Raw genomic sequence first — 26568 nt, 5'->3', positions numbered from 1 at the left:
AGAGGGTGTTAGAACCCAAGTCAGATCATGTCCCTCCTCTGGTCAGAGCCCTCCATGGCTTTTACCTCACTCAGAGGAAAAGTCAGAGTCGTCCAGAGGAGGCCCACACAGTCCTGAATGATATGCCCAGTCATCTCGCTGTCCTCACCTCTTACCACTCCCTCTGAGCCTCTGCTCTATCCACACTGGTCTCTTGGCTGTTTCTAGACAAACCAGGCACGCTCTAACCTCAGGGCCTTTGCACCTGCTGGTTCTGCCTGGAACTCTTCCCTTTAATATCCACAGGCTCCTCACATTCTTTAGGTCTTTGCGCCTACCTCACCTTTTCAGGCATTTCTCCTGGAGTTCCTCTCCATCTCATCCCTGTTCAAAGTTGCTAGCCCCTCAGGACTCCTAACTTATCTGGCTCTATTTTTAACAGGTCTTTTTTTTTTTAGATTTTATTTATTCATGAGAGGCAGAGACACAGGCAGAGGGAGAAGCAGGCTCCATGCAGGGAGCCTGTTGCACGACTTGATCCTGGGACTCCGGGATCACACCCTGAGCCAAAGGCGGACTTTCAACTGCTGCGCCACCTAGGCGTCCCAGGTCTTTCTTTTTTTAATCGAGATTTTTATGTATTTACTCATGAGACACACAGAGAGAGGCAGAGACATAGGCGGAGGGAGAAGCAGGCTCTCTGTGGGGAGCCTGATGTGGAACTTGATCCCAGGACCCCCAGGATCTCAGCCTGAGCTGAAGGCAGCCGCTCAACCACTGAGCCATCCGGGTACCCCTTTAACAGGTCTTATCACTTCATAATGTACTATATAATTTATCTATTACACTAATTGTCTCTTCCCACATTAGAATATCAGCTGCAGGAGGGCAAGAATATTTTATCTATTTTATTCATTACCATATCTCCAGTGCCTAGAACTGAATCTGGAACGTAGTAGGCTCTTAGTATTTGTTCAATGTCTGGTTATTATTTTGAGGACATAATAGCATAATTATAAAGTTCCTAGTGAGATCCACTACAGACTAGCTACTTTACCCCCCACTTTGGCTCTTCTTTCTTTTTCTTGCCTTATTGCACTATCCTTCACTTTAGTTCAGTGTCAACTAGCAGAAATGAGTGTAAACACTGTCTCACCAACCTAGGCAAGCCTATGACAGACAGTTGTTGAGCAAATGGATGAATGTATAAAAATAGCTTAAAGGTCACCTCCACTTCTCAGCCCAATGAGCCAGTCCGTGTTCTGAGCTCCCACTGCTGCTTATTCTGTCCCCTTTAAAGTGTTCATCATTCTGAGTTGTAATTATCTGTATAAATGGTACCCATTCATCATGGTCCCCCACACATGGTCTCAATGAATGGTGAACGAATAAAGGAATGAATAAGATAGACACAGGGAAAAATAGGCACTCCCTCTCTCTGTATGAAGTCAGATACATGCATTCAGACAGAGAAAGGGCCATGTAGTAAGGGCCAGCCTCCAAAATTACACTGACAGGTGTGCCTAGGTGGCTCAGTCGGTTAAGCACCCGACTCTTGCTTTTGGCTCAGGTCATGATCTCTGGATCTTGAGATCGAGCCCTACACTGGGCATGGAGCCTGCTTAAGATTCTCTCGCTCTCTCTCCTCCACCCCCACCCCCAAGCAGCATGGGTGCTCCCTCTTTCTTAAAAAAAAAAAAAATTACACTGACAGGCTTCCATTCAAATCCTAGCTCTGCCATTTATTAGCTGTATGTCCTCGGGCAAGTCACCCAGCCTCTCTGAGCCTCAGTTCCCGTATCTGTAAAATGAGAATAATATCCATACCTATCTGAGGGCACTGTTGTGAAGATGAAGTGAAGCAATGCATGTAAGGTTCTGAGCACAGTGCCTGGTTCACAGTGGATGCTCACAAAACAGTACCCGCTTTCCTAGTAATAATAACAATGATCATCATTGTTGTTGGTTTGCATGGAGCTATAGACAGACATGGAAGACAGCAGCCTTACTTCCCCCCAACCACCCCCTAAACCTACCAGCTGACTCACTGTTCCTCAAAGACTTCAAACATATTCAGACCTCAGGGCCTTTGTATTTGCAGTTCTCTTGACCCAGAAAACCAGGTTCGGATATCCTGTGTTCCTCTCACTTCCTCATCTCCTTGACTCTGCTTTCATTTTGTTTGTTTCTTTTACTTTTAGACTTATAACATTCTAACAAGATAAAGAATTTACCTACTATTTTTATCAGCTGTTGCCCTTCCTTGGATTAGGACCTGAGGTCAGGCTGTTGGCCTGTTCTGTCTCCAGCTGGATCTGCAGTCCGAGGACAATGCTGGCATACAGTAGGTGCTCCACATATATCTCTTGAATAACCAGTTGATGCCTTTACCTCCTCAAGCCTCTGCTCAAAGGTACTTCATTCCAAAGGGCTTCCCTGACATAAATGCCTCCCTCCACCCCTTCGCCCTCACTCAGCTTTATCTTTCTTCTCAGCTGTCATCCCTGGCATATCATATATTTACATTTCTTCTGTCCTCAGCCTGATTTCCACGAGGGCAGGGGATTTTTCGGTCTTGTTTTATCTATAGCGAGAACCAACTTCACAAACATGTGACCTGTGCAGTCACTCACAGCCCCACGCTTAGAAGGTTTAATGCACCACCCTTGTTGTCTTGAAATGCTTCATTACTTTGACCAGGGGCCTTGCATTTTCCCCTTGCCCTTGGCTCTTCAAATTCTGTAGCCAGATCCCCAGGGCCTGGAACAGCCCATGGATTTGCAGAATAAAGGAAAGAATGAAGGAGTGGATGGCCAGCAGAGCCCTGCAGTGCAGGGAAGAGGGGCAGAGACACACCACCGCTATCCGGACACCTGTACACGTTTGCAGAAACCAGTCTTGGAAGAACCCCAGGCATGGAAGGCAGGGCATCACAAACCGGCTGAGTCCCCAAGGTAGAGGGGTGCCTCTAAGCCTGCCTTCCCCTCCCCTGGGTAGCAGGCCGGCTGGGGATGGGGGTCCAGATGGCAGAGCAGACTGCTCTGGGCAGCTGGCACCAGGCTCAGGCTGGGAGAGGCTTGCTTCCCTTATCCCAGCTTGTCAGCACAATCAGCTAGTGGCCCAGCCTGGGAGCCCCTGGCCTCGCTTGACAGTAAAGCACTGGCTTCACCCAAGCCCAAGCCCACCATCCTTGGGAGAAGGATGCAGGGATGGATGGCCAACAAGAGGGAAGGAAGTGAGGACAAATGCCCCCTTATCCACACCTTGGCCCAGAGCATTCAGGCCTGAGAAGGAATAGTTACTAACCAGCTCTATTCCTGGAGCTATAAAGCAGGGCCAGGAAGGATTGTCAGGGGCCCCAGGCATGTGTATGTGTATGCATGTGTGGGTGCATGAGAGTTTACAGCTGAGCAAGTGGAACTTTCTATGAGTGTGTGTGTCACACAGCTGAAACCAGAGCATACCTGCAGCAGTGTATGTAGTGACAGGGCAAAGCTACATCAGCCTATGTAGGAATGAGACTGGATGTGCCTCTGTGTGATCATGGTATGAATGCATATGTGGGGAAAGTGGGGGTGGGGAATACACACATGTGGATGCAGTGGGAAGCAGAATTTCACAGTAGTTAGAAATACAGGTTCTGGGTTCAAGAGTTTACTCAGTCACTCACTAGCTATGTGGCCTCAGGCACGTTATTTAGCTATGTTGGCTCCAGCCCAAATATGGTGTTAGTATGATTTTTATCTGTCTGGATTTAAGTGCGTATGTTTGAAGAGTAATTCAACAATTCCAGGGGGCCTTCCTGGATACCCAACCTGAAGTGGGCCCTTCCATTTTTCTCTTTTGACACAGCCTTCTATTTCTATCACAGTCCCGATCAGAATTTGTTGTTATATATTTGTTTGTGTTGTTTCTTTTTCTGGTTTCTCCATTAAATGTCACCCCTGTGGGCACAGAGAGTTTTGTTCTGTTTCCTGCTGTGTCCCCAGCACCTGGCATATAGTCATAGGTGCTGAATAAATGCTTGTTGAGTAGCTATTCATCACAGTATGGCTGTGTCTGTGGGTATAAAGAGGTGGAAGCTGGCTGGGGATCATGGGTTCCTGGAGGGTCCTGTGCTCAAACCTGGTCTTGACTTTCTTCCTTTCCCATTCCCTCAGCCATGCTCACTTTATGGGAATGATGATACTCCATCAACTGCCTGTATTGCCTTTGACAAGCTCTTTCCCCTTTTCTGGGTCTTAGGAACTCACCTACTCACCTACCAACTGTAAAAAATGGGAAGGAGGATGGATTGGTTCATGATAAGCCTCCTTCCTGACCTAAGGCACTATGAAATAGTCTTTTATTGAGCACCCACTGTGTGCCAGGCACTGTTCTGGACCTGGCCCTGCCCTCATATGAGGAGCTTAAGTGAATAAGGAAGACAGGTATCAGCCAGAAATCTCATTTCATCAGGAGCACCCTTACTTCCAGTCCCTTTCTATGCCCTATGAAATTTTAGACTTTATTCTGATTCTGAATTCACCAGTGGGTAGTATTCTCTTTACACACAGATCTTGCTCCCTCATCAGCCTTGAATATAAGCACAGCAAATGCTGGCTGTTTTTATTGGTTGCTACAGCCCCACCACCTGGCTACAATGCTGTGGCACGTAGTAGGCACTCGGGAAATATGTGTCAAATGAGCTAAGAGAAATCAATGACTGAGCAAAGGCAGGCTCCCATGCATGACCTCACGGAATCCTTGGTGTCATTACCCACTTAGCAGATGAGGGAAATCGAGGCTCAGGGAGGCAGAGCCGATGTCGGGGTCCCACCCCTGCTAAGTAGTGTGTGGCTGTGGGATGCAGCAGAGAAAGCTTGGATAGTCCACAGGACCACTACCAGTCGCCCACCCCCACCTCGCAGGTACGAGAGAGAGACGGCAGAAGATGCGCTGATGGAGGTGCTGTGAGAAACCCAGTGGCAGTGCAAAGCAACTCAGAGGGCTCTGTCTCTGTATCCAGCTGGACATGCTGTGCTGGCAGATTAGGAAAGTCTTGGCGCTGATGGGGAAGCTTCCGGCGCCCTGTCCCCAGTCCTAGGAGCTGGAGGGCTCCTGGGACCCCGTTTCACTGGGGCCGGTCGGCTCCAGTCTCGCAAGCCAGGGAAAGAGCTCCGCGGAAACCCGGGAATCTCTGGCATCTGGGGTCCTCTCCACACATCCACAGCCGGGAGGCCGGCCCCAAAGGGCGTACCGCAGGGCCTCGGCTTTCTCGGGGAGCGGGAAACCCCACAGCGTCCTGGTCCCCTCCCTCCGGGGTGCCGGGTCCCCTTCCCCACCGCAGCTCGCAGCCGCGAAGCTTACCTTGCAGAGAGGGGCTGGGGAGGGAATGCCCCGCCCTCTCCGGCCTGAGGGCAGGAGGGGACAGGGGTGTCCAGACCCTTTGTTTGCTGTTGTGTGTGTATGTGTGTGTGCGCGATTGTGAGACCCGCTGGGGTGTGGGTCCGTGCGCGCGCGCGCCCGGGCCTTGACGGCCGCAGAGATGCTGGACTGCCTGGGCTCAAGGGGGAGGGGGAGAGGAAGGGGGGGGAACTCCCCGCCCCCGCCCGCCCACTCGCGGGTTTGAAAGATGCTCGAGGGGGAGGGGAGGCAGCGGGCGGGCGCTTTTGTCCGGAAGGCCCCTCCCCTTCCCTGGGCTGGGGAATCCCCCCATTTTGAGCCCCTTAATCCATTCCCTCCAGCCCGCTCTCTCCAAACACCTTCTGGGGGGTAGTCTGGGAAAAACGCCCCTCATCCGAGGGGCTGGAGCTCCTCCCATCCTACCCGCCCCCACGGAACGCCCTTTAATCTGAGATAATCCTGGCCCTAGGCTGCAACACGGCCTTTTATCCCAGTATCAAAACGAGGGTGGGGATCCACGCAAGTGTGCAGCCGGGGTCACCCAAGCTCACAGTAATGGAGTCTTTAGAGGCCCGGCGGAGTAAGGGGGCTCCAGACCAAAGGGGAGGGGCTACGAACGATTCTAGAGTACCACCACGAGGAAAGCCTCCATCCGCACCTCCACGATCCCCTTCCAGTCCCCCGGCTGCGCGGGGCCAGGAGCAAAGGCCCCCTTTGGCTAGACATTAGTGACACCCAGCGGCCGCACGGGGAGACGCCTCGGACGGGAGTCCGAGATCCGTTGACTCGCGCGGGGGCGGGTAGGGAGGAGCCGGGGTGCATCTGGGTGATTTTAGAGGGGGCGTGTGTGCGCGAATCCCGGCTCAGGAATGTCACAGGCCCGGCACGCGAGGGGGAGACTGGTCCGAGCTAGGGAAACACCAGCTCCCAAGGCAGGGCCACATCGCCCCCACAGCCGATCCCCACAAGGGCGAAGCCACGTCCCTCCTCCACTTAGACCTTTCCTGGGCAGGGCTCTGTACCCCAGGCCTGGGAAGGTGCTCTCATCAGACACCCCTCCCCAGCATAGGGTTAGGTCCTCTTCTCCGGGGGCAGAGGGACAGGTCCTCGCGCCGAAGCCCGCCCCTGCAGTGGGCTCCGGCTGACGTCACTGCGGCGTGGCTAAGGGGACAATCCTCTGCTACAGTCTCGCCATCGGCCCCGCCCCCCGAGGCCGCCGCAAACGCGCACGGGGGGGACAGCTGGAGATGAGGGGGGCTCGAGGTTGGATCGCCAGCCCGTATACCCTCACGAGGTGCCCGCGGAGGCCCCGTGCCCAATGAGGCGGGGTCTTTGCCGGGATTCCCGGGGGCCGGAACACGTGCGCGGGACCCTTTAAGGCAAGCGGGTCTCCACAGCCGCCACCGCGGTTACTAGGGATGTAACGTCATGCGCGGGCGGGGACGTGCGCGCCAGGGCGGAAGCGGAAGGGGCGGGGCTCCGCAGGCCGAGTCTCCAGCGCTGCCGCCGCCAGAGTCAGACCCGGAGCCGGAGCGGGCTGAGCCGCCGAGGCAAGATGGTGGACTACAGCGTGTGGGACCACATCGAGGTGTCTGACGATGAGGACGAGACGCACCCCAATATCGACACGGCCAGCCTCTTCCGCTGGCGGCACCAGGTAGGGTGCGCGCGCCCGTCCCCTTCCCCCCTCCCCCCCGCCCGGGACTGCGCTCCAGAGTTCTGACCCCTAGTACTGCCAGGGACCCCGCCATTGACACCTGGGATTCCCAGCGCATAGTCTGGGCTTTCAGTACCGCTTGGGGCTCTTCGATTCGACTCCAGACCCCAGAATTGCCAGGGCGCTGAGTCCCTACCAGAGGTCCCCGGCCTCCCCTCCGATTTCTGCGTGGAGCTCCCAGTTGACCCTTAGAGCACCTCCCTCCGAGTCTAAACTGCTAAGAGAAGCTTTGGGGGGTGTCCCCCCAATCCTTTCTGGGACCTTCCACTTAACACGCAAAACTCTGCCTCGGAGCCTGGACTCTGATCCTATTCCGGGAGACATTTCTGATCTTGGATGTACCATCTGCCCCTCCCCAAATCCTAGAGTCTTCGGTGCTTTGAATTTATTCGGAGATCTTCCTCCCTGGTTCCTGACAGGGATTCCCATTCCTTCTCCAAACAGAACAAGGAACCCTGCCCTCCCCTGAGGTTTCTGTTCTTGGCTTGAGAGTCCAACCCATACCCGGACCCCTTCCGTAGAACGTAGCTGGATGCTCCACCAGGGCCTTCGGTCTCATCCAGGATGGAGTTTTGGAACCCGCTTGCCCAAACCGGACCACCAGGTCCCCTCTGATGGAGTCTCAAATTCCAGCCACTCTTTAGCGTCACCTACTGTGGACCCCGTTTCTCATTATACCAGGAAACCCTGCCCCACAGGGCTTCCGGCCCCTCCAGAGCCCCTGCTCCTCCTTGGTATTGCAGGCCCAGGCACCACCCACCCCCAACAGTTTCCTGTAGAAGCCTCTGGCAGCCTTGGAATGCCTTCTACCAACTCAAGTCCAGCAACCAAACCCACCCAACCTTCCTCCTGACCCCAGCTTGGTCTGTTGCTCTCAGACACCCACATGTGCCTGCTCTAAGGACCCTCCCAATTTGATTCCAGATTTACTGCCCCTTCTTTTTTTGTCTGTTTGCCCCCAAATCCAGATCCCAGAATCCTGTCTGCTTGTTGTCCCGTCTCTCTCCCTGCCCAGCAGTGCTCACAGGACAACAGAGCAGCTCTCATAAGACTTAATATTCTAATCTCTTGCTCCCCCAAATCGGAGCTTCTACACCCACATACTTGTGCGTGTTATACTCTCACTTTGAGGGCGTATACCTCTCAGAACCTTCCAGTTAGGATCCTCACTCCACCCTCGCATATGGCAACTCCCAGTCATTTATCCAGAACCTCCTAGAAGGGCCCTTCCCCATCCTGTGGTGTCTTTAGTCCCTACATCTGGTCTCCAGTCCCATTTCCAACCCTTACCTTAAAGCAGCACTCTTGGGTAACATACCTACCAGGCAAGCCACTGAGAATGTAAGAAGAAAGTTCTAGCACTTCCATTTTTTGCCATGTGTAACATTTTATTATGAAATGCTTAAGACTCAACGCAGAGCTCTAAAGACTGTTCTTCGGAGTACCTACTTTTGTCACATAAAGAGGTTAATCTATACAGCTATGTGGAGAGCATTTTGGTCCTGTTGGTTGGGAAGCCAGTGCCCCCTCTCCTGCAGAGTTCTCCCCACCCTGCATTCCTCCCTGGTGGAACAGAACCTTTTCTTGTCCTGCTGAGGACCCTGTGGCTGTAGTGGAGTCAGGTGGGGGTGGGGCGGGGGGAGAGGTGGGAGAAGCATCTCTAGCCCGCTTCAGTGACAGGCAAGTTTGGGTTCTAATCCCAGCCCTATCACTTACTGCTTTACTTTTCCTGCCCCTAGAGACCATCCGAAGAATGAAATGAGATTAGGCCTGACAAGAACTTGGCTCCGGGCCTGGGAGGGAGTAAGCATATAGGAGGGGGAGGCAAGATTAGGAAAAAGGTAGCCTGCTGCACTTCTGAGCACAAGCCTGCACAACTGGGTTCCAGTCCTGGCTCCTGAATCACTGACTTACTGCATGACCTCCAGCAAGTTGTTTGATCTCTTTGTGCCTCGGTTTCCCCAGTTGGGAATATTAAGGGTATCCACCGGATAGGGTTGTTATGAGAGGTTACTCTATTGAGTATGTGTGATGTCCTTAAGGATAGCACGTGGCACGTGATAAGCTCTCTGTAAACTTTAGCAGTTACCGTCATTGTTATTGTTTAGGTAATCCCTGCTCCGGGAAAGAAAGATTCCAGAGGTGCCAGAAAGAGACAAGGGAGTGTCCCAGCCCCACCTCCCTTGTCCGGATACAGCTACTGTTAAACTAGTTTCTTGGGACTCCTTTCATCAAACTATGGCGCTGTGATTCTGTGAGCGTCGGGTTCTTTGTAAGGCTGGAAAGTGGTGACACCTGCAGGTCCCAGCTCCCTGCTGTGGCCCTGTCACACCCAGGCTGCCACAGCCCCTCCCAGAGGTGGAAAGCCCGTGCTGGGCAGGCTGCTGCCCCCACCAGCTCCAGGAGGCCTTTATTTAGCTCCAGTCTCCCTGGCGGCCACTCAGAGGACATCTGGAAGAGCTCGGTGGCCGCCCAGCAGAAGCCAGCAGGGTGGTAGGCTCCAGCTGCCACCCGAGGCCAGCTAGAATGCCAACCCCAGAGAGCCCCATAGCAGGAAGCCCCCAGGGCACCCCAGGCCCCAGGGGGAAAAATGGCAGAGCCCCAGGCCTCTCTCTTACTCCTCCAGGAGGCAAGGGCCCTTTCGGCCTTGACCCAGCTGGGGAAAGTGAGACTCTGGACTGTCAGCAGTCCTGTGGGGCTAAGTTAGAGAAGGCTCAAGGCTTCCCCATTCTCACCTACTGCGTGCCTGACTCTGCTCGAACTTGGAGATACAGCCTCAAAGAAGGCCCCGAAGTGAGTTAGTGAACCACTCTGGGGCCAGTGGCCAGGATGGTGATGCTGACAGCGGAATGTGTTCATTACGTAGGACTGCTCACAGCTTCCTGGGAGTAACTCCTTTGATGCTCCTTTTTTCCCAAAGAGGAACTAACTCCAAGGCTAGAAGTGTTTAAGTGTCTTAGCCAAGGTCACCTCACCAGTACGAGGTGGAGCTGGGTGATGTGACAGTGCGGTAACAACCACTCCCAGGTATTGAGCATGTGCTCTGGGTTGGAAATTGATCGAAACACTCGAAGTATGCTTTCTTGTTTGAGCCCCAGAATGGTCGAGAGAGAGAGAGAGAGAGAGAGATTGTCCCCTTGGATAGTAATGGCAGTCGCCGCCACGGGAATGGTGCTTGCCGAGCATCCAGCATGGCTCTGGACTGTCTACTTTGACTTAAATCTCCTTTGCTTCTCCTGGTGCCACTCGGTGAGGTCAGTACTGTTGTCTGCCTTTGACAGATGAGGAAACGGAGGTCTCTAGGGGTCAGGGGATTGACGCAAGGACACCCAGCCTTTACTCAGTAGCCACGGCTTATGACTCCACATCTGGGGCCCTGAGGCTGTTCTCCAGTGTCTTATCATGCTGTCTGATGATCTTGAAGGGGGCTTTGAGGCACAGTGATGGGGACTGGGGGGCCCTTGGGGAAGGCTCTGTAGAAGCTGAGACCTGGGGCCAAAGGACATGGAGTGAGAGGAAGAGAGTTCCAGGTAGAAGGAGCAGCCTTTGCAGAGTCCAAGAGTCAAGAGCGAGCTGGTGCATTTGGGATCTGCCTGCAACCTAGAATTGGGAAAGGAGAGTGGGACCCTGGCCCCCTGGGGCCTTGGTGCCACTTGGGCAGCTTGGAGTAAGGCTTCGGGATCCCATCTGAGCTCCAGGTTGGGGTGGCAAGAAGGGCTGCAGACAGATGTGCGTATTTCCAAGACTGGCAGTCTAGCTTGGAACAGCTGTGGAAGGTGGTGGCACCTCTCAGGGCTCAGTCAGGGGCTCTGGATTGAGCAGGCACTGCTGAGAGCTGGGGGAGATGATGGAGCAAAGCAAGGGTGGAGGACAGACAGGGCCATGTCATGTGGTAGAGAGTCCAGTGGGGACCTGAGCGAGAGGGGGAACGAGGGCACCATCTGAACTTGGGGTGCAGCAGCAGAGGAGGTCTGGGGAGCAACAGCTGGGGTAGGGGGGACAGGAGGCCGGTGGGCACCGAGCTAAGGCTCAGGGTGGGTGTGCTGGCCCGGAGACATAGCTGATGGGGCCTTGGGCAGCCATCCAGGAGTAGTACTCTGGGTGGACCAAATTGGAGAGACTTCTAGAAGCGAAAGCCGTCAGAATTGGGTAGGAAAGAGGGAGGAAAGGACAGGACCAGTGAACAGGCCTCAGCGGGGGGGGGGGGGGGGGGGGGGGGGCATCGGAGGTTGTTGGGCAAGGGAGGGCACCTGAGTGTCACTGAGGGCGGCTCTGGGGAGGACGGGTGGCCTGAGACCCCCATCCAGTATTTCCTTACTTTATTCATCCAACAAGTGTCTCCTGAGCCTTGACTGTGCACTTGTGTGTGAGACACGAGTGAGCAGATCCCCCATCTCTAGGGACCCCACTCCTCAGAGAGGGACAGTGTTGAGAACACAGTAAATAATTGTCACCAGATTGTCACCAGACGCTAGCAGGTAATGAGTGCTGAGGAGGAAGGTGAAACAGGGTGCAAGTAAGGGGAGATTGCCATCTTCATTCAGCAGGGTGGTCAGGGAAGGGCCTCATCTGTAAAGTGATGTTTGAGCCAAGATGGCAAGGACCTGAGGGAGTAAGCTGGTTTGGGGGCCAGTGGGGGGAGTCTGGAGAGAGAACTTTCCAGGCTGGGGGAACAGCCAGTGCAAAGGCCCTGAGTTTAGAAGTGGGTTCAAGAAAAGACAAAGCAGCTACTGTGACTGGAGGGAGGGGGCAGATTGTGCAGGGCCTTGTAGATCATAGATAGGACTTGATTTTCTGCTCTGAGTGACATGGATGCCACAGAATCTTCTGAGCAGAGTGGGGGTGGACACACACAAAGTAAGGTGTGTGCAGGTATCCTGGTGGGATGGAAGCTGCCCCCCCAGGGGGGCACAGAGGGTGGTGCACACATTCCCTGAGGCCATCCCAGGTGCAGGGGGTGGGAGCCCTGGGTGGGGCAGGGCCGAGGTCAAGGGGCCAGCCCTTCCCCAGAGTGCAGGGCTTGTGTCTGCCCACAGGCCCGGGTGGAGCGCATGGAGCAGTTCCAGAAGGAGAAGGAGGAGCTGGACAGGGGCTGCCGCGAGTGCAGGCGCAAGGTGGCTGAGTGCCAGCGGAAGCTGAAGGAGCTGGAGGTGGCCGAGGGCGAGGGCAGCAAGGTGGAGCTGGAACGGCTGCAGGCCGAGGCTCAGCAGCTGCGCAAGGAGGAGCGGAGCTGGGAGCAGAAGCTGGAGGAGATGCGCAAGAAGGAGAAGAGCATGCCCTGGAACGTGGACACGCTCAGCAAGGACGGTTTCAGCAAGGTGGGAGGGGGCCAGCAGGGTTCCCCCCCATGCAGGGGCTGGTGGGGTAGGTGGGGGTAAGGCCTGGACAGCTCAAGGGAGGGACAGCCTGGCATGGAGAGGGTGGAGGGACAGGTGTGGGGCTGGGTGGATGAAGCACCCCACTGGTACCCCCCTCTGATCTGCCCGAAGGCCCTAGTTCGAGGCCACACCTGCCACACCCACGCTCCCGCCACACTGATGCTCATGGCACCGTCACCACCTCCGCCGTGGAAGGGATGGGCGCTGCGGCCTCGGCCCACCCGGCCGTGCTGGAGGCGCTCTGCGGCCTCGCCCCAGCCCACTCCCCCTCTCGCCCCATCACAGAGCATGGTCAATACCAAACCAGAGCAGGCGGAGGAGGAGTCGGAGGAGGTGAGGGAGCAGAAACACAAAACCTTCGTGGAGAAGTACGAGAAACAGATCAAGCACTTTGGTGAGTTGGGCCGTTGGAGGGGGCCGGCAGGCTGGGGTTAGGAGGTTACACAGGACAGGGGCTGGTCCTCTGCCTCTGGGGCCCCTCAGCACCTTGCCAACACCTTCTCGTAGGCATGCTCCGCCGCTGGGATGACAGCCAGAAGTACCTATCAGACAATGTCCACCTGGTGTGCGAGGAGACAGCCAACTACCTGGTCATCTGGTGCATTGACCTAGAGGTGGAGGAGGTGAGTGGAGTCTACCCCGGGACTAGGGGAAAACCCTGCCCTGAGGCCACCACTTGGCGACATCCTACCTCTTCTCCTTTGGCAGAAATGTGCACTCATGGAGCAAGTGGCCCACCAGACCATTGTCATGCAGTTCATCCTGGAGCTGGCTAAGAGCCTGAAGGTGGATCCCCGTGCCTGCTTCCGGCAGTTCTTCACTAAGATCAAGGTAGTGTCCCTGGGGAGCCAGGGTGGGGTGGGGTGTGGGCCTCTTCAAGGCACCAGCCTCCATCTACAGGGGGGATATACACAGGTCCATTCAGACTTGGGGCCATGGGATCAGAACCTGTTTGATCAGGGGAGGCCGGAGACATGGAGGGGCCAGTAGTCAGCCCCCGGTTTGAAAGACGGGGTGTGTGGACAGTCCCGACGTGGGGTGAGGGACAGAGTCAAGGACGCCTTAGGGTTCCCTCACCTGAGCACCTGGAAGCACAGAGCTACCTCATGAGGGGCTTGAACTCATGACCCCGAGCGATCAGAGCTTGGGTGAGGACATAGGTGAGGTGAGCATCACAGGTCTGTGACTCGAGGCAGGCACATGGTCATTAGCATGTCAGCAGTAAAACCAGCCTTCGGGGGCGGGCCCATGGGAGAGACGGACCAAGCCTCTGAAGAGATCTTGGCCCTCCAACCCTGCAGACAGCTGACCGCCAGTACATGGAGGGCTTCAACGATGAACTCGAGGCCTTCAAGGAGCGCGTGCGGGGCCGCGCCAAGCTGCGCATCGAGAAGGCCATGAAGGAGTACGAGGAGGAGGAGCGCAAGAAGCGGCTGGGTCCTGGTGGCCTGGACCCTGTTGAAGTCTATGAGTCTCTACCTGAGGTGTGGCTCCCCGGCCCTGGGTGGGCAGCAGGTGGGCAGCAGGCGGGACCCCCAGGAAGTGAGGCCCTGACCCCAGCCCATCTGTACCCGCAGGAACTCCAGAAATGCTTTGACGTGAAGGATGTGCAGATGCTCCAAGATGCCATCAGCAAGATGGACCCCACCGTGAGTAACCACTCCCCAGGCCCACCCAGCAGCCCAGCTGAGCGTCAGGGGCAAATGATATGTCCCCTGCCCCCCTCCAGCCCTCCTCCCCACATCGCTGGTAGAAGTGTCCCTTGTGGGCTTCACGGAGCAATGAGGGAGGTCATGTCAACCGTGTGGCCAGCACATGAGCCAGCCTATGGAGCATCTACCGTGTGATTTTATCCAGCAGTGAACTTGGAACTTTGAGCATATCCCCTGCCACTGTCACTGCCCCCGTGGGCCATTTATGAGCATAATGGGCACACCAGGTTGATCCTACCTTTGTCCAAGGAAGGAGTGTTCCTCCCCAGCCTTGGTTACCCAGTTTTCTTTGGATACTAACTTGGAAAATCCGGGAGTGAGGGGGTGCTGAGCACATGGTAAATGTCAGCTGTTGTTTGTATGTGTGCATGTATTTTAAAGTAAGCCTCTACCCAGTGTGGGGCTTGAACTCATGACCCCGAGATCAAAAGTCACATGCTCTACTGATTGAGCCAGCCAGGTGGCCCTAGCTGTTGTGACTAGGAACAGCAAGGGTGCTGGTAGATGGGACTTTGTGTCTTTACAGATCTTGGTTCGCCCCCATTCCTGCTGTTTGGCTCACTGGTCGGCCACACTAGTTTCCTCATTTGTGAAACAAGTCTAGTCACAGGACCTGGCCTTGGATTTCTAGAAGCTTCCATGAGAGTGGATATCTAGACCTAGCGTCTTCACACTATGGTTCATAAGCTCACTCCTGTGTTTATCAGTTTTATTGGCATGCAGCTTTTATTCTGGGTGTACACTATTTAAATTTCAGTTCAAGTTAAGTAAAATGTGAAGTTCTGTTCATCACTTGAACTAACCACATTTGAAGTGCTTGGCAGCCACGCATGGCTGGTGGCTACCATGTTAGACACTGCAGATTACAGACAATTCCCATGATTGCAGAGTCCTTTGGACAGCTTTGATCTAGAATGAGTAGTAAGCAAGGTTAAGGATGTGGTTTAAGGATGCGCCACCATGGGTGGCAGTCCCGGCCTCACTCGCCACCCTTCTCCCCACAGGATGCGAAGTACCACATGCAGCGCTGCATCGACTCCGGCCTCTGGGTCCCCAACTCCAAGTCCAGCGAGGCCAAGGATGGGGAGGAGGCGGGCCCTGGGGACCCCTTGCTGGAAGCTGGCCCCAAGGCAGGCGACAAGAAGGATGTCAGCGCCTGACTCGCCCCAGCTGCTGCCCTCCTGCCTGCAGGCCCCTGTGTGCCCCTTTTCAGAATACAAAAATAGATGCCATCTCCCCAGCTCCTGGCTTCTTCCAGTTTCACTGCTCCCGCCCAGCCTGGGGCCGGGAGAGGGCCTATCCCCACCCCCACTGCCCCCACCTCCAGTGCTCATTCAAGTCTGCTTTGAGTCAAGGGGCTTCACTACCTGCAGGCTGCTACTTCCTTCTCCCTCCCCCCAATCAGCATTATGCCAAAGGCCTGGGGGTCCAGGGAGGGGCGGAGGTCGCTAGGCTGGTCCATGGGGCGGGGTGGGGAGGGTCCCCAGCCCAGAGGCCTGCTCTGGTCGCTCTGGGCTCTGTTCTCACTGTTCATCTGCTGTGAGTCTTCTATATGGTAAACAGCAATGATCTTCCAATAAAGGATTTCAGATGCTCAGGGGGGCGTCTCAAGGGCTGTTGACACAGCTCTTCTCTTGGAATGGGAGGGAAACCCAGTGAGTGTTGAGAGGCCTGACCTGTGATGCCTCAGGCTTTATCCTCCAGCTGTCTGGGCAGCTCCCTCTATTCTGATTCCAGGCTCTTGAACATGCTATTCCACTGCCTAGAACATTCATCCCTGGGATTCCTTTACATCAGAGTTCTTGTCCCCAATCCCCTACTCTTTGGCTGGCCCCCCAAGCCCCCTGCCATCACCCATTCAGGAGGATCCCCTATCTCTGGTCACTGCCCTTTGCGTCCATGGCCTCCACCCTGGTCCAGATCCTCACATCTCTGGCCTGCAGCCTGCCCCAGCTTCTTGTCTCCCACCCCCCTTCCACATCAAACCTCAACAGGCAGTGGCCAGAGGGTAGCCATAAACATGTGAGTCAAGGCACATCATCCCCACCCCCACCCCCCGACAGCAGAAGCCCAAAGTCCTCTGCAGCTCATAAAGGCCTGCACCGTCTGCCCAGTCTTCTCTCTGCCCTGATCTCACATCCACCTGTCTGCCTTCCCTCCTTGCGGGTTCTGGAGCACTTTAAATTTCTCTTTATCAGTGTGACCTTGGGCAACTGACTGTCTCCGTCCACCCCCCCAGTGAGTAATGTTAGTGCCTTTCTCCTGGGGTAGTGCTAAAATGAGATCATGCCACAGACAAGCAGGGCGCCTGGCACGTAGATTCTCAAAATGTGGGCCTTGGTGTATACCTGTTCCTCTACCCAAACACCCTTCCCTGCAGCCCTTGGGGGCTCCTTTAAGTAACAAAATATTTGGGGCAAAAGGGCCTAAAGAATAAGATGCACAAAGACATGGGTTTAAGATGAAGCAGTGAAGCCCTCTGCCCAAAATCCCAGGAGACCCCACCCCAGGCAGCTGCTTGTCACTCAGACGAGCTCAGTGCCCCCTCTTCCCCCAGGGCCCTCCTCCACCCACCTGAATTGCCCCGCACACCCAGCCAAGGCAGCTTGCCTCACCTGATGTGTGCCAAGCTTTGCCACCCTGCGTAGTCCTCTCCCTTGTGCTGTGAGCACCAGCAGGGCACAGTCTTTGGTCCTGCAGTATTCAACAGTGCCCTCAGCGGACCTTTGCATTCCGTGGTGAGGGCTCTGAACATCTAAAGCAAAGCACCCCTAGATGCTGTTGTGTCCAAACTGATTGCCACCAGGGGGCAATGGTGAGCTGCAAACCCTGGTGGCATCACCTCAAGCTTTAATGTGATGGGAATGGCAGGCAGGGATCTGATCTGGAGGGCTTGGGGAGGAGGAAGGCATCCTTAGTCCTGGATAAACCTGGCCCATCCAGGATCCATCCAGGATTGGCAACTTCATTATTTACTGTGAAAACTTTCAAAGATAGAATCCATATTACTGGTTTTTCCTTTTGCCTCAGGCTCCAATGTAACAACACTGTTACTGATTCTTAAAATTTCAATATTTTGTTCATGTTTTTTTTTTTCCCACATTAATTGTGCTTTTTAAAAAATATTGCATTAAAGTATTTATCTTGGTTACTGAGCTTTTTTGGCGCTCTCTTTGCTTTCATGCCTCACTTCTCTTATCCTAGTGTCGGTTGTCCTTAGGATTTAAAACATCAGATACTAGCAGGAGTAGCTCTGACTCTGCTCACCCTCCACTCAAGTGGTTCCCTGCCCCCAGTCATGGGAATCCATGGGAACCCACTGTCCACGGTTTCTCATGACTCCTTCCAAGGGTTTTTTTTTGTTTTGTTTTTTGTTTTTTGTTTTTTTTTGTAAAATTGAATGTGTTCTTATTGCCTCTCTTCTTTGACTAAAACTTAGCTCATTTTACAGTCTGAAATGCATCTTGCTTTTTTTCTGCTGAGCCATTAGGACCTGCAGACCTTCCTTTATCGTTCCATCAGCACTTCCTCATTCTTTCTATCCTGTGTGGAAAGCTCCTTGGGGTGCCCATCTCAGCATTGGTTTCATGAGGTGGGGGGTTCCAGTTTCTGTTTCTTCAAGCCAGAAAAAGCCCTGTGCACTGCCTCCCATGGGCGCAGGCATCCTACCTGTAGGAAAAATTCCCAGAGACAGGATTGCTGGGTCTTAAGTTTGAGAAACAGAATTCAACTCAAAAGGGTTTAACTGAGCAAACTGTAATGAAAGGATTGATGTCAATTGAGGGGTTGGAGAACCAACGAATGTGTGTTGAGTGTATCCATCTTCTACAGCTGTTATAACAAATAACCACGGGATCCCTGGGTGGCGCAGTGGTTTGGCGCTTGCCTTTGGTCCAGGGCGCGATCCTGGAGACCCGGGATCGAATCCCACATCAGGCTCCTGGTGCATGGAGCCTGCTTCTCCCTCTGCCTATGTCTCTGCCTCTCTCTCTCTCTCTCTCTGTGACTATCATAAATAAATAAAAATTAAAAAAAAAAACAAATAACCACAAACTTAGTGCCTTCCACACCAATTTATCGTCTTACACTTCTGCAGCTCAGCGGCCTGACACGACTCTCACTGGGTTAAAATCAGGACATTGGCAGAGCTGCAATCTGGAAGCTCTGGGTGGGATCCATTTCTTTGCCATGACCACCTTCTACAGCCTGCTCACATTCCTTGGCTCATGGCTGTTCTATCTTCAAAAATGGCAAAGATAAGTCAGGCCCTCATATCACATCGCTCTGATTTCTTTTTCTGCCCCCCCTTCTACTTTTTTTTTTAATTAAGATTTTTAGTTTTGTTTTTAAGAGAGAGTGGGAAAAGGGCCAGAAGGAGAGGGAGAGAAAATCTGAAGCAGACTCCACATTCAGTGCGAGCCTAATATAGGACTCAATCTCACAACGATGAGATCATGACCTGAGCCAAAACCAAGAGTCGGTGCTGGCTCAACCGACTGAGCCATCCAGGAGTCCCCCCACCCAACTTCCACTTTTAAGGATCCCTAATGAATCCTATATTCACAGATTCCAGGGATTAGTTCATACATGGCCATGTGTGGGGGGGGATGTCTGTTACTCTGCCTACCACAGGGAGGAGCCACATCCAGGGCTCAGGTGCATGGGCAGGATACGGAATTAGCAGAACTCATAAGGGAGACACTCCTTGCAGAATATGTGGTCACAGAGATACAGCCACTACCCAAACTGTGGCCAGCAGGGAGGGAGTAGGGGAATAGATAACCCCTCCTGGGTCTCCCACTTCTGGTCTCTGGCCAGGCTTCCCCATCAAAAGTACCCACCTGAAGCCAGGGATGTGGAAGCTGGGCAAAGCACTTTGTCTTGTGGCCACAGGAGGAAGCTTCAATACACACAGCTCCTCAGGCCGCCTGGGTGGCTCAGCGGTTGAGCATCTGCCTTCAGCTTAGGTTGTAATCCTGGACTCCCAGTATCAAGTCCCACATTGGGCTCCCTGCATGAAGCCTGCTTCTCCCTCTGCCTATATCTCTGCCTCTCTCTGTGTGTCTCTCATGAATAAATAAATAAAATCTTTTTTAAAAATACAAAGCTGCTCATAGGCAACAAATATACTGGATGCTGGGGACAGAATCTAGAAGTTACTCCAGCCCCCTGAAGCCCCTTACCTGCCCAACTTTTAACTTCTTTACCACTGACCATCTCTCAATATATCATAAAACCTGCTTATTCATATTTATCTGGTTTATTTATTTATTTATTTATTTATTTATTTATTTATTTATTTATTTATCTGGTTTATGTCCACTCCCTGGAGGCAGGGATCCTGGTGTTTTGTTCATTGCTAAATCCTCACGTCCTAGAGCACAGCCACAGTAGGTGCTCTATAAGTGTGTGTTTTTAAATTGTGGTAAAATGTACGTGCCATAAAATTACCATTTTAACTGTTTTGGGGCGTGTGATTCAGTGGCTTTAAGTATAAGAAACTATTCACGTTAAAACACTTAACCCCCATTCATAAAATATCTGTAATTTCATGACTGGCTTATTTCGATTAGCATAATGTTTTCAAGGTTTATCCATGGGGTGGCATGTATCAATTTCATTTATTTTAGTTATTTTAGAATTGAAAAATATTCCTTTGTAGGATATACCATATTTTGTTTGCCATTCATCCATCAATGGATACTTGAATTGCTTCCACTTCTTCATCACTGTGAATAATACTGCTGTGAACATGGGTGTGCAAATCTCTCTGAGTCCTGCTTTCTTTTGCATGTACACTTAGATGTGGAGTTGCTGGATTGTATGGTAATCTGCATTTAACTTTCGGAACCACTGAAGCGTAAACATATTTTGAATTCACTAATCCAATGTCAGGGGCCCAGAAGGAGAGTAAGAACTTGTCCTCAAAATCCTTTTGTGTCTTTTCAATTTGGAACCATGTGAATGAATCACTACTTAAAAGAAGTAACTCTATAAAAAGGAAGAATGACAGTATAGGAATGTTTCTTGGCACCACTTGGAAACCACATAATTGTCCATCCATGGGAGAAGAGACAGATAAATTGTAGCCTATTAATGTGCAAATGTTGCATGGATAGAGCAGTGAAGCCAAGAGAAATAGAGTGCCCCCCACAACGTGGGTGAAATTTATGAACAGAAATATAGATGGCATATCTCCATTTATTTTTTTTTAAGATTTTATTTATCTAATCATGAGAGACACAGAGAGAGAGACAGAGGCAGAGACACAGGCAGAGGGAGAAGCAAGCTCCATGCAGGAAGCCCGACGTGAGACTCTATCTTGGGACTCCAGGATCATGCCCGAGCTGAAGGTGGCGCTAAACCGCTGAGCCACCCGGGCTGCCCCATATCTCCATTTAAAAAAATAAAAAGAGGCACCTAGGTGACTCAGTCAGTTAAGCATATGACTTTTTTTTTTTTTTAACCTTGGGGATAAAAGGTCTTTATTCAACAAAGTTATCTCACTTGGTAAGCGTATGACTCTTGATTTTGGCTCAGGTCATGATCTCAGGGTCATGAGGTCGAGCCCCACTGCATCAAGCCTCGCAGCAGGCTGAATGCTGGACGTGGAGTCTGCTTGAAATTCTTCCTCTTCTTCTCACTCTGCCCCTCCCTGCCTCTCAAAAAAAGAAAAAAGACAAATTCACCCCTATTTTCTTGTAATGACCTACATTTTTTACCTTCATGCTTACGGAGAATTTCTAATAGCATGAGAAAATGCTAATGAAAGCATTAACTACATAAAAAACAGAACTGTATGGTCAGTATAATATCAAAATTACAAAAATTAAATTATATATACTAATATATATGTATATGGAATATATGCAAGCAAGTTACAGAGTCCAGCATATGGATAGAATTTTCATAAAGGCCAAGGACAGGCTTTCTCCCTAGGTCTTTGCCTTGGCTGTTCCCTGCCTGGTATACGTTTCCCTGGATATCACTATGGCTCCACCCCAGCTCCCTCAGGTCAGAAAAGGGGTTGCAGACCCCCATTCCCACCCAATTTCAAATTTTAAATCCCTGCTTTGCTTTGTCCATATCATGTCATCATCAGCCACACTGCATATTTTACTTATTTATCCTTCTTCTCTGCTATCTTCTCACCTAGAATATCCATGCCACAGGGGCAGAGAATTTTTTAAAAGAAAATTTTAAATTTTGTTTGTTTGTTTGTTTATACGTGAGAGACATACAGAGAGAGGCAGAGACATAGGTAGAGGGAGAAGCAGGCTCCCTGCAGGGAGCCTGATGCGGGGACTTGATCCTAGGACCCCAGGATCACAACCTGAGCCAAAGGCCGATGCTCAACCACTGAGTCACCCAGGTGTCCCAGACTTTAATTTTTGTTAAAGATACATTTATTAGAGAGAGAGAAAGAATGAGTGAGAGGGGCAGAGGCAGAGGGAGAGAGAATCTCAAGCTGACTCCCATTGAGGGAGGAGCCAGACCTGGGGCTCCATCCCATGACCCTGAGATCAGGACCTGAGGTGAAACCAAGAGTCAGATCCTTAATGGACTGTGCCACCAGGTATCCCAATGGCAGGAAATTTTATTTGTTCTCCTCTCTGCGATGTTCCTTGAGATCTAGAGCAGGGCCAAATCCACCACAGATGCTTGAGAGATATGTGTTGTGTAAATGGAAAGCAGCCTTCTTCACTGCTTAGGTGGCAGGAGTGGATGGCACCTCTGGACAGCAGCTGCTCCTTCCCAGGTTAAGAGTGGGGAGTGAAAGCATAGATTCTCCACTGTATTTATGCTGTTTTATTTTCCTGAGTGGGTTTGTTTTTCTTTTTTAATCATGTTAAAATAAACATAGTGTAGGGACACCTGGGTAGCTCAGCGGTTGAGCATCTACCTTTGGCTCAGGGCATGATCCTGGGATTGAGTCCCACATTGGGTTCCCTGTGGGGAGCCTCTGCCTGTGTCTCTGCCTCTCTTTCTGTGTCTCTCATGAATAAATTAATAAATCTTTTAAAAATAAATAAAAATAAAATAAACATAGTGTAAAACTTCCATTTTAACCACTTTGAAGTGCATAGTTCAAGGGCACTAGGGACATTCGCATTGTTGTGCAACCATCCCCACCATCCATCTCCAGAATTCCTTTTTCTTCCCAAATTGAAACTCTGCCCCATTAAATTCTAATTCCCTGTCCCCCTTCCCCCAGCTTCTGGACCCCATCATCTACTTTTCTTCTCCATAAATCTGACTCCTCTAGGGACCTCATATAAATTGGAATAATCTACTTTCATATATGGCTTCTTGCACTTAACATAATGTTTTAAGGTTGATTGTGGCATGTGTCAGAGCTTCATTCCTTGTTATGATTGAATATTCCATTTTATGGCTATACTACATTTTGTTATCCATTCACCTATTGATGGACACCTGGGTTGTTCCCACTTTTGCCTAGCTGACTTTTTAATGTCTTTCCAACCCCTTTTCGAGTGCCTGAAATATGTCCTAGTCAAACGATTCTGCAAAAGAGAACTAGATGCAGTGGAAAGGAAAGATCACCAAAAAATATCATTAAATGAAAAAATAGGGACTCTTGGGTGGCTCAGTGGTTGAGTATCTGCCTTTGGCTCCCATTGTGATCCTGGGGTCCTGGGATTGAATTCTGCATCAGGCTCCCTGCAGGGAGCCTGCTTCTCCCTCTGCCTATTCTTTGCCTCTCTCTCTCTCTCACTCTCTCTCTCTCATGAATAAATAAATAAATAAAATCTTTTAAAAAATAAAAAGAGGGATCATTGGGTGGCTCAGCAGTTGAGTGTCTCCCTTTGACTCAGGGCATGATCCCAGAATCCTGGGATGGAGTCCCGCATCGGGGTCCCTGCATGGAGCCTGCTTCTGTCTGCCTGTGTCTCTGCCTCTCTCTCTCTCTGTTTCTCGTGAATAAATGAATAAAATCTTAAAAAAAATAAAAATAAAAAATAAAAAGAAATAAAAAAGATAATAGTACTCACTCTGCACCTGGTTCCAAGTTCTTACATGTATTAGCTCATTTGAGGTTCCTGACACATCTCGAGCTTGGGACTCCAATTAGCCCCATTCTCCAGAGGAAGAAACTGAGCATGGGGAAGTTAAGCATTTGCCCAGGATCACATAGTGGCAGAGCTAGGATTTGAACCTAGACCTTCTGGTTCCCGCCTTCGTGTAACTCCTCTATTTCCTCCTGAGACCAGCATAGAGTATCTAGTTTGAGGCTGTTCTTGGGAATTTCCTGGAAGCATGTATTTACATGTGCTCAACAGTGTATTGCCTTTTCTTGGAAAGATTCCCAGAAAACTGACCAAACTCATGGCTGTTTGGAGGAAGGGGCTGACTGTTCCATGAACTTTCCGATTTAAAAGAGCACAAAGGGATTTTGTTTTTAATTTACCCACCCTTGGCTTTTGCCTGGTCTGGTGGGAGCTCTAGGAGGCCCCTCCCTGCAGGGTTAGGGAAACCCCCCAATTTCAGCTTCCTCCTGAAAACCAACTAGGGACGGATGGCCAATTGTCCCAGTTTGCTCAGGACTGTCCCAATTGTAACCCTGAAAGTCCCCTCTGGGAATCTCCCTCAATCTTGGGCAAACCCCGACGACCACGCACGACGACCACGCACGATGCTCAATGCTCAACAAGACGCTGGACAGTCGGTGGGGTGAGCTGGAGCCTCCCTGCTGGTCCCATATGGTCTGTGATGGAGGAGTTTGCAAAAGAGGACTTGTGCCTGGAGGCAGGACATTAGCCTCACCAGCAGCCTCTCTGGTCTCTTTTTTCTTTAGCTGTCATGTGGGGGTGTTGGTCTCACTTTAAAAGAACCTGAAAGGGGCGCCTGGGTGACTCCATTGGTTAAGAGTCTGCCTTCGGCTCAGGTCATGATCTCAGGGTCCTGGAACTGAGCCCCATGTTGGGCTCTCTGCTCAGCAAGGAGTCTGCTTCTCCCTCTCCTGCCTCTGCCCACCCCCTTCACTCATTCACTCTCTCTTTCTCTCAAATAAGTTAATAAATAAATAAAACTTAAAAAAAAAGAAAAAAAAAAAAGAACCTGAGAGAGCTCAGTGAATTCTAAGCACCCAATCCTGGGCCTGGCATCTAGTCTGGGACACTCTGAGTTATTATTATATTCTCATTACGGAGGTTATTACCATCATTAATATTATTAGTCATGATAGTCACTTGCCATTTCCTGTCCCCGCACCCCCTGCCCCTGGGATTCTGGACACCCAGTCCCAGGCTCACCCCATGCTCTGTGGTCCAGCCTCCAGATCCAGTGGAGGCTGCCCCATCTCACCCAGCTGGCTGTTGAAGAATCTGGCACCTTTGGTTTCCTGCAGCTATGCCTCTGGGGGCGGAGAGGAAGCCAAGGCCAGAAGGCCGTGGCCAACCCTTCTGCAGCAAGGACAGCAGCTAAGGCCCATAAGTCTCCTCAGGCCATGCACCCACCAGCTGCTGCTTCTTCTTCTTCTTCTTCTTCTTCTTCTTCTTCTTCTTCAGATTTTTATTAATCTATTTGTTCGTGAGAGACACAGAGAGGAAGAGACATAGGCAGAGGGAGAAGCAGGCTCCCTGCAGGGACCCCAATATGGGACCCAATCCTGGGACCCCAGGATCACTCCCTGAGCCGAAGGCAGACGCTTAACTACTGAGCCACCCAGATGTCCCCCCACCAGCTTCTTAGGCAGCTAGTGGGTGCCAGGTATAATTCCAGGTGTTGGGGATACAGTGGAGAACCACACAGACCTTCTAGAGTGGAAGAGAGGCGTTAAACTCAGTGCTCAAAGAAACTTCCAATGAAATGTCAGGTTGTCATAAAGACTGCAAAGAAAAACAGAGCAGGCAAAGAGAAAAAGACGGTTTGCTGATTTACATCTAGGTACCTCTGGGGAGCGGTGAGGGTTTATATCTTGGCTTGAGGTGAGGGTTTATATCTTGGCTTGAGTAGTTTATTGCGGTTGTTCTTCAAACCTGGGCCCACAGGAGAAGCCCACGAAAGCTTTCTTTAAAGCATGGTAAAGGAAAACTTTCCCTACCTACAACACTTCTGATATCCAATATGTGGGTTTTCCACACGGAACAACTCTGGTTTTCTGTGGACACCAACTGGGAGGAATGTGATCAGATATCAAAGGTGGAAAAAAAAAAAAAAGATATCAAAGGTGGGTGATATAAGGATGACAAAGGATTCTTTACTCAGATGGATGAGCAGGCTAAAAATAGGCTCAGGCCAAGGTTGAGTGCTAGCCAAGTAGGCTCAGACTACTTTAGTCAAGGAGAGAGTCTTTGTCACCTCTCTGCCTCAGGTTCTTGCTCTGAAAACTGGGGACAATATAAGCCTCCAGAGGACTGCTGCCAGGATCAAATGAGATAATGCGGGATCCCTGGGTGGCACAACGGTTTGGCGCCTGCCTTTGGCCCAGGGCGCGATCCTGGAGACCCGAGATCGAATCCCACATAGGGCTCCCGGTGCATGGAGCCTGCTTCTCTCTCTGCCTGTGTCTCTGCCTCTCTCTCTCTCTATCATAAATAAATAAAAATTAAAAAAAAAACAAATGAGATAATGCATGAAAACATTCAGTGCGTAGCCTTCTCAGTAAATGACAGTGACTTGCTGTATGTTGATTAGAACTCAGGTCAGGTGAGATGTCCAAGCTGCTACTTTGCTGGTCTCAGAGGACTGGGCTGGAGGTGATCAGGAAAAGGATCTGAGCAGTTGGGCCACAAATGCCTCCCCAGTGTCCGAGGGGGTGTCTTCATCCAGCTGGGTGGGAGGGGGTGTCTTCATCCAGCGAGGTGGGAGGGGGTGTCTTCATCCTGCTGGGTGGGAGGGGGTGTCTTCATCCTGCTGGGTGGGAGGGGGTGTCTTCATCCAGCGAGGTGGGAGGGGGAGTCTTCATCCAGCGAGGTGGGAGGGGGTGTCTTCATCCAGAGAGGTGGGAGGGGGTGTCTTCATCCAGCTGGGTGGGAGGGGGTGTCTTCATCCAGAGAGGTGGGAGGGGGTGTCTTCATCCAGCTGGGTGGGAGGGGGTGTCTTCATCCAGCGAGGTGGGAGGGGGTGTCTTCATCCTGCTGGGTGGGAGGGGGTGTCTTCATCCAGCGAGGTGGGAGGGGGTGTCTTCATCCAGCTGGGTGGGAGGGGGTGTCTTCATCCAGCGAGGTGGGAGGGGGTGTCTTCATCCAGCGAGGTGGGAGGGGGTGTCTTCATCCAGCTGGGTGGGAGGGGGTGTCTTCATCCAGCTGGGTGGGAGGGGGTGTCTTCATCCAGCTGGGTGGGAGGGGGTGTCTTCATCCAGCGAGGTGGGAGGGGGTGTCTTCATCCAGCTGGGTGGGAGGGGGTGTCTTCATCCAGCAAGGTGGGAGGGGGT

At 51.8% G+C, this 26568-nt stretch overlaps 1 protein-coding gene across 1 annotated transcript; it reads left to right on the top strand.

The window, feature by feature from the left end:
- Positions 1-6827: 6827 nt before the first annotated feature.
- CDC37 (cell division cycle 37, HSP90 cochaperone) lies at positions 6828-15768 on the top strand. Its single transcript, XM_041764014.1, has 8 exons — positions 6828-7021; positions 12118-12399; positions 12745-12853; positions 12967-13082; positions 13168-13290; positions 13761-13943; positions 14037-14108; positions 15176-15768. The coding sequence occupies exons 1-8, from the start codon at positions 6920-6922 to the stop codon at positions 15329-15331; spliced, it is 1143 nt and encodes a 380-aa protein (XP_041619948.1). The 5' UTR covers positions 6828-6919; the 3' UTR covers positions 15332-15768.
- Positions 15769-26568: the final 10800 nt, after the last annotated feature.

Source organism: Vulpes lagopus, chromosome 7, assembly GCF_018345385.1.
Source record: "Vulpes lagopus strain Blue_001 chromosome 7, ASM1834538v1, whole genome shotgun sequence".
In the NCBI taxonomy this organism is placed as follows: Eukaryota; Metazoa; Chordata; class Mammalia; order Carnivora; family Canidae; genus Vulpes; species Vulpes lagopus.
Note: the sequence above shows the minus strand (reverse complement) of the source record. Positions and strands in the feature narration are given on the sequence as shown.

Excerpts from the sequence above, each read along its gene's own strand:
- CDC37 (XM_041764014.1), top strand. The coding sequence starts at position 6,920 with ATGGTGGACTACAGCGTGTGGGACCACATCGAGGTGTCTGACGATGAG. Across the intron at positions 12,854-12,966 it reads GAAACAGATCAAGCACTTTG|GCATGCTCCGCCGCTGGGAT; the intron begins GTGAGTTGGGCC and ends ACCTTCTCGTAG. Across the intron at positions 13,291-13,760 it reads AGTTCTTCACTAAGATCAAG|ACAGCTGACCGCCAGTACAT; the intron begins GTAGTGTCCCTG and ends CCAACCCTGCAG.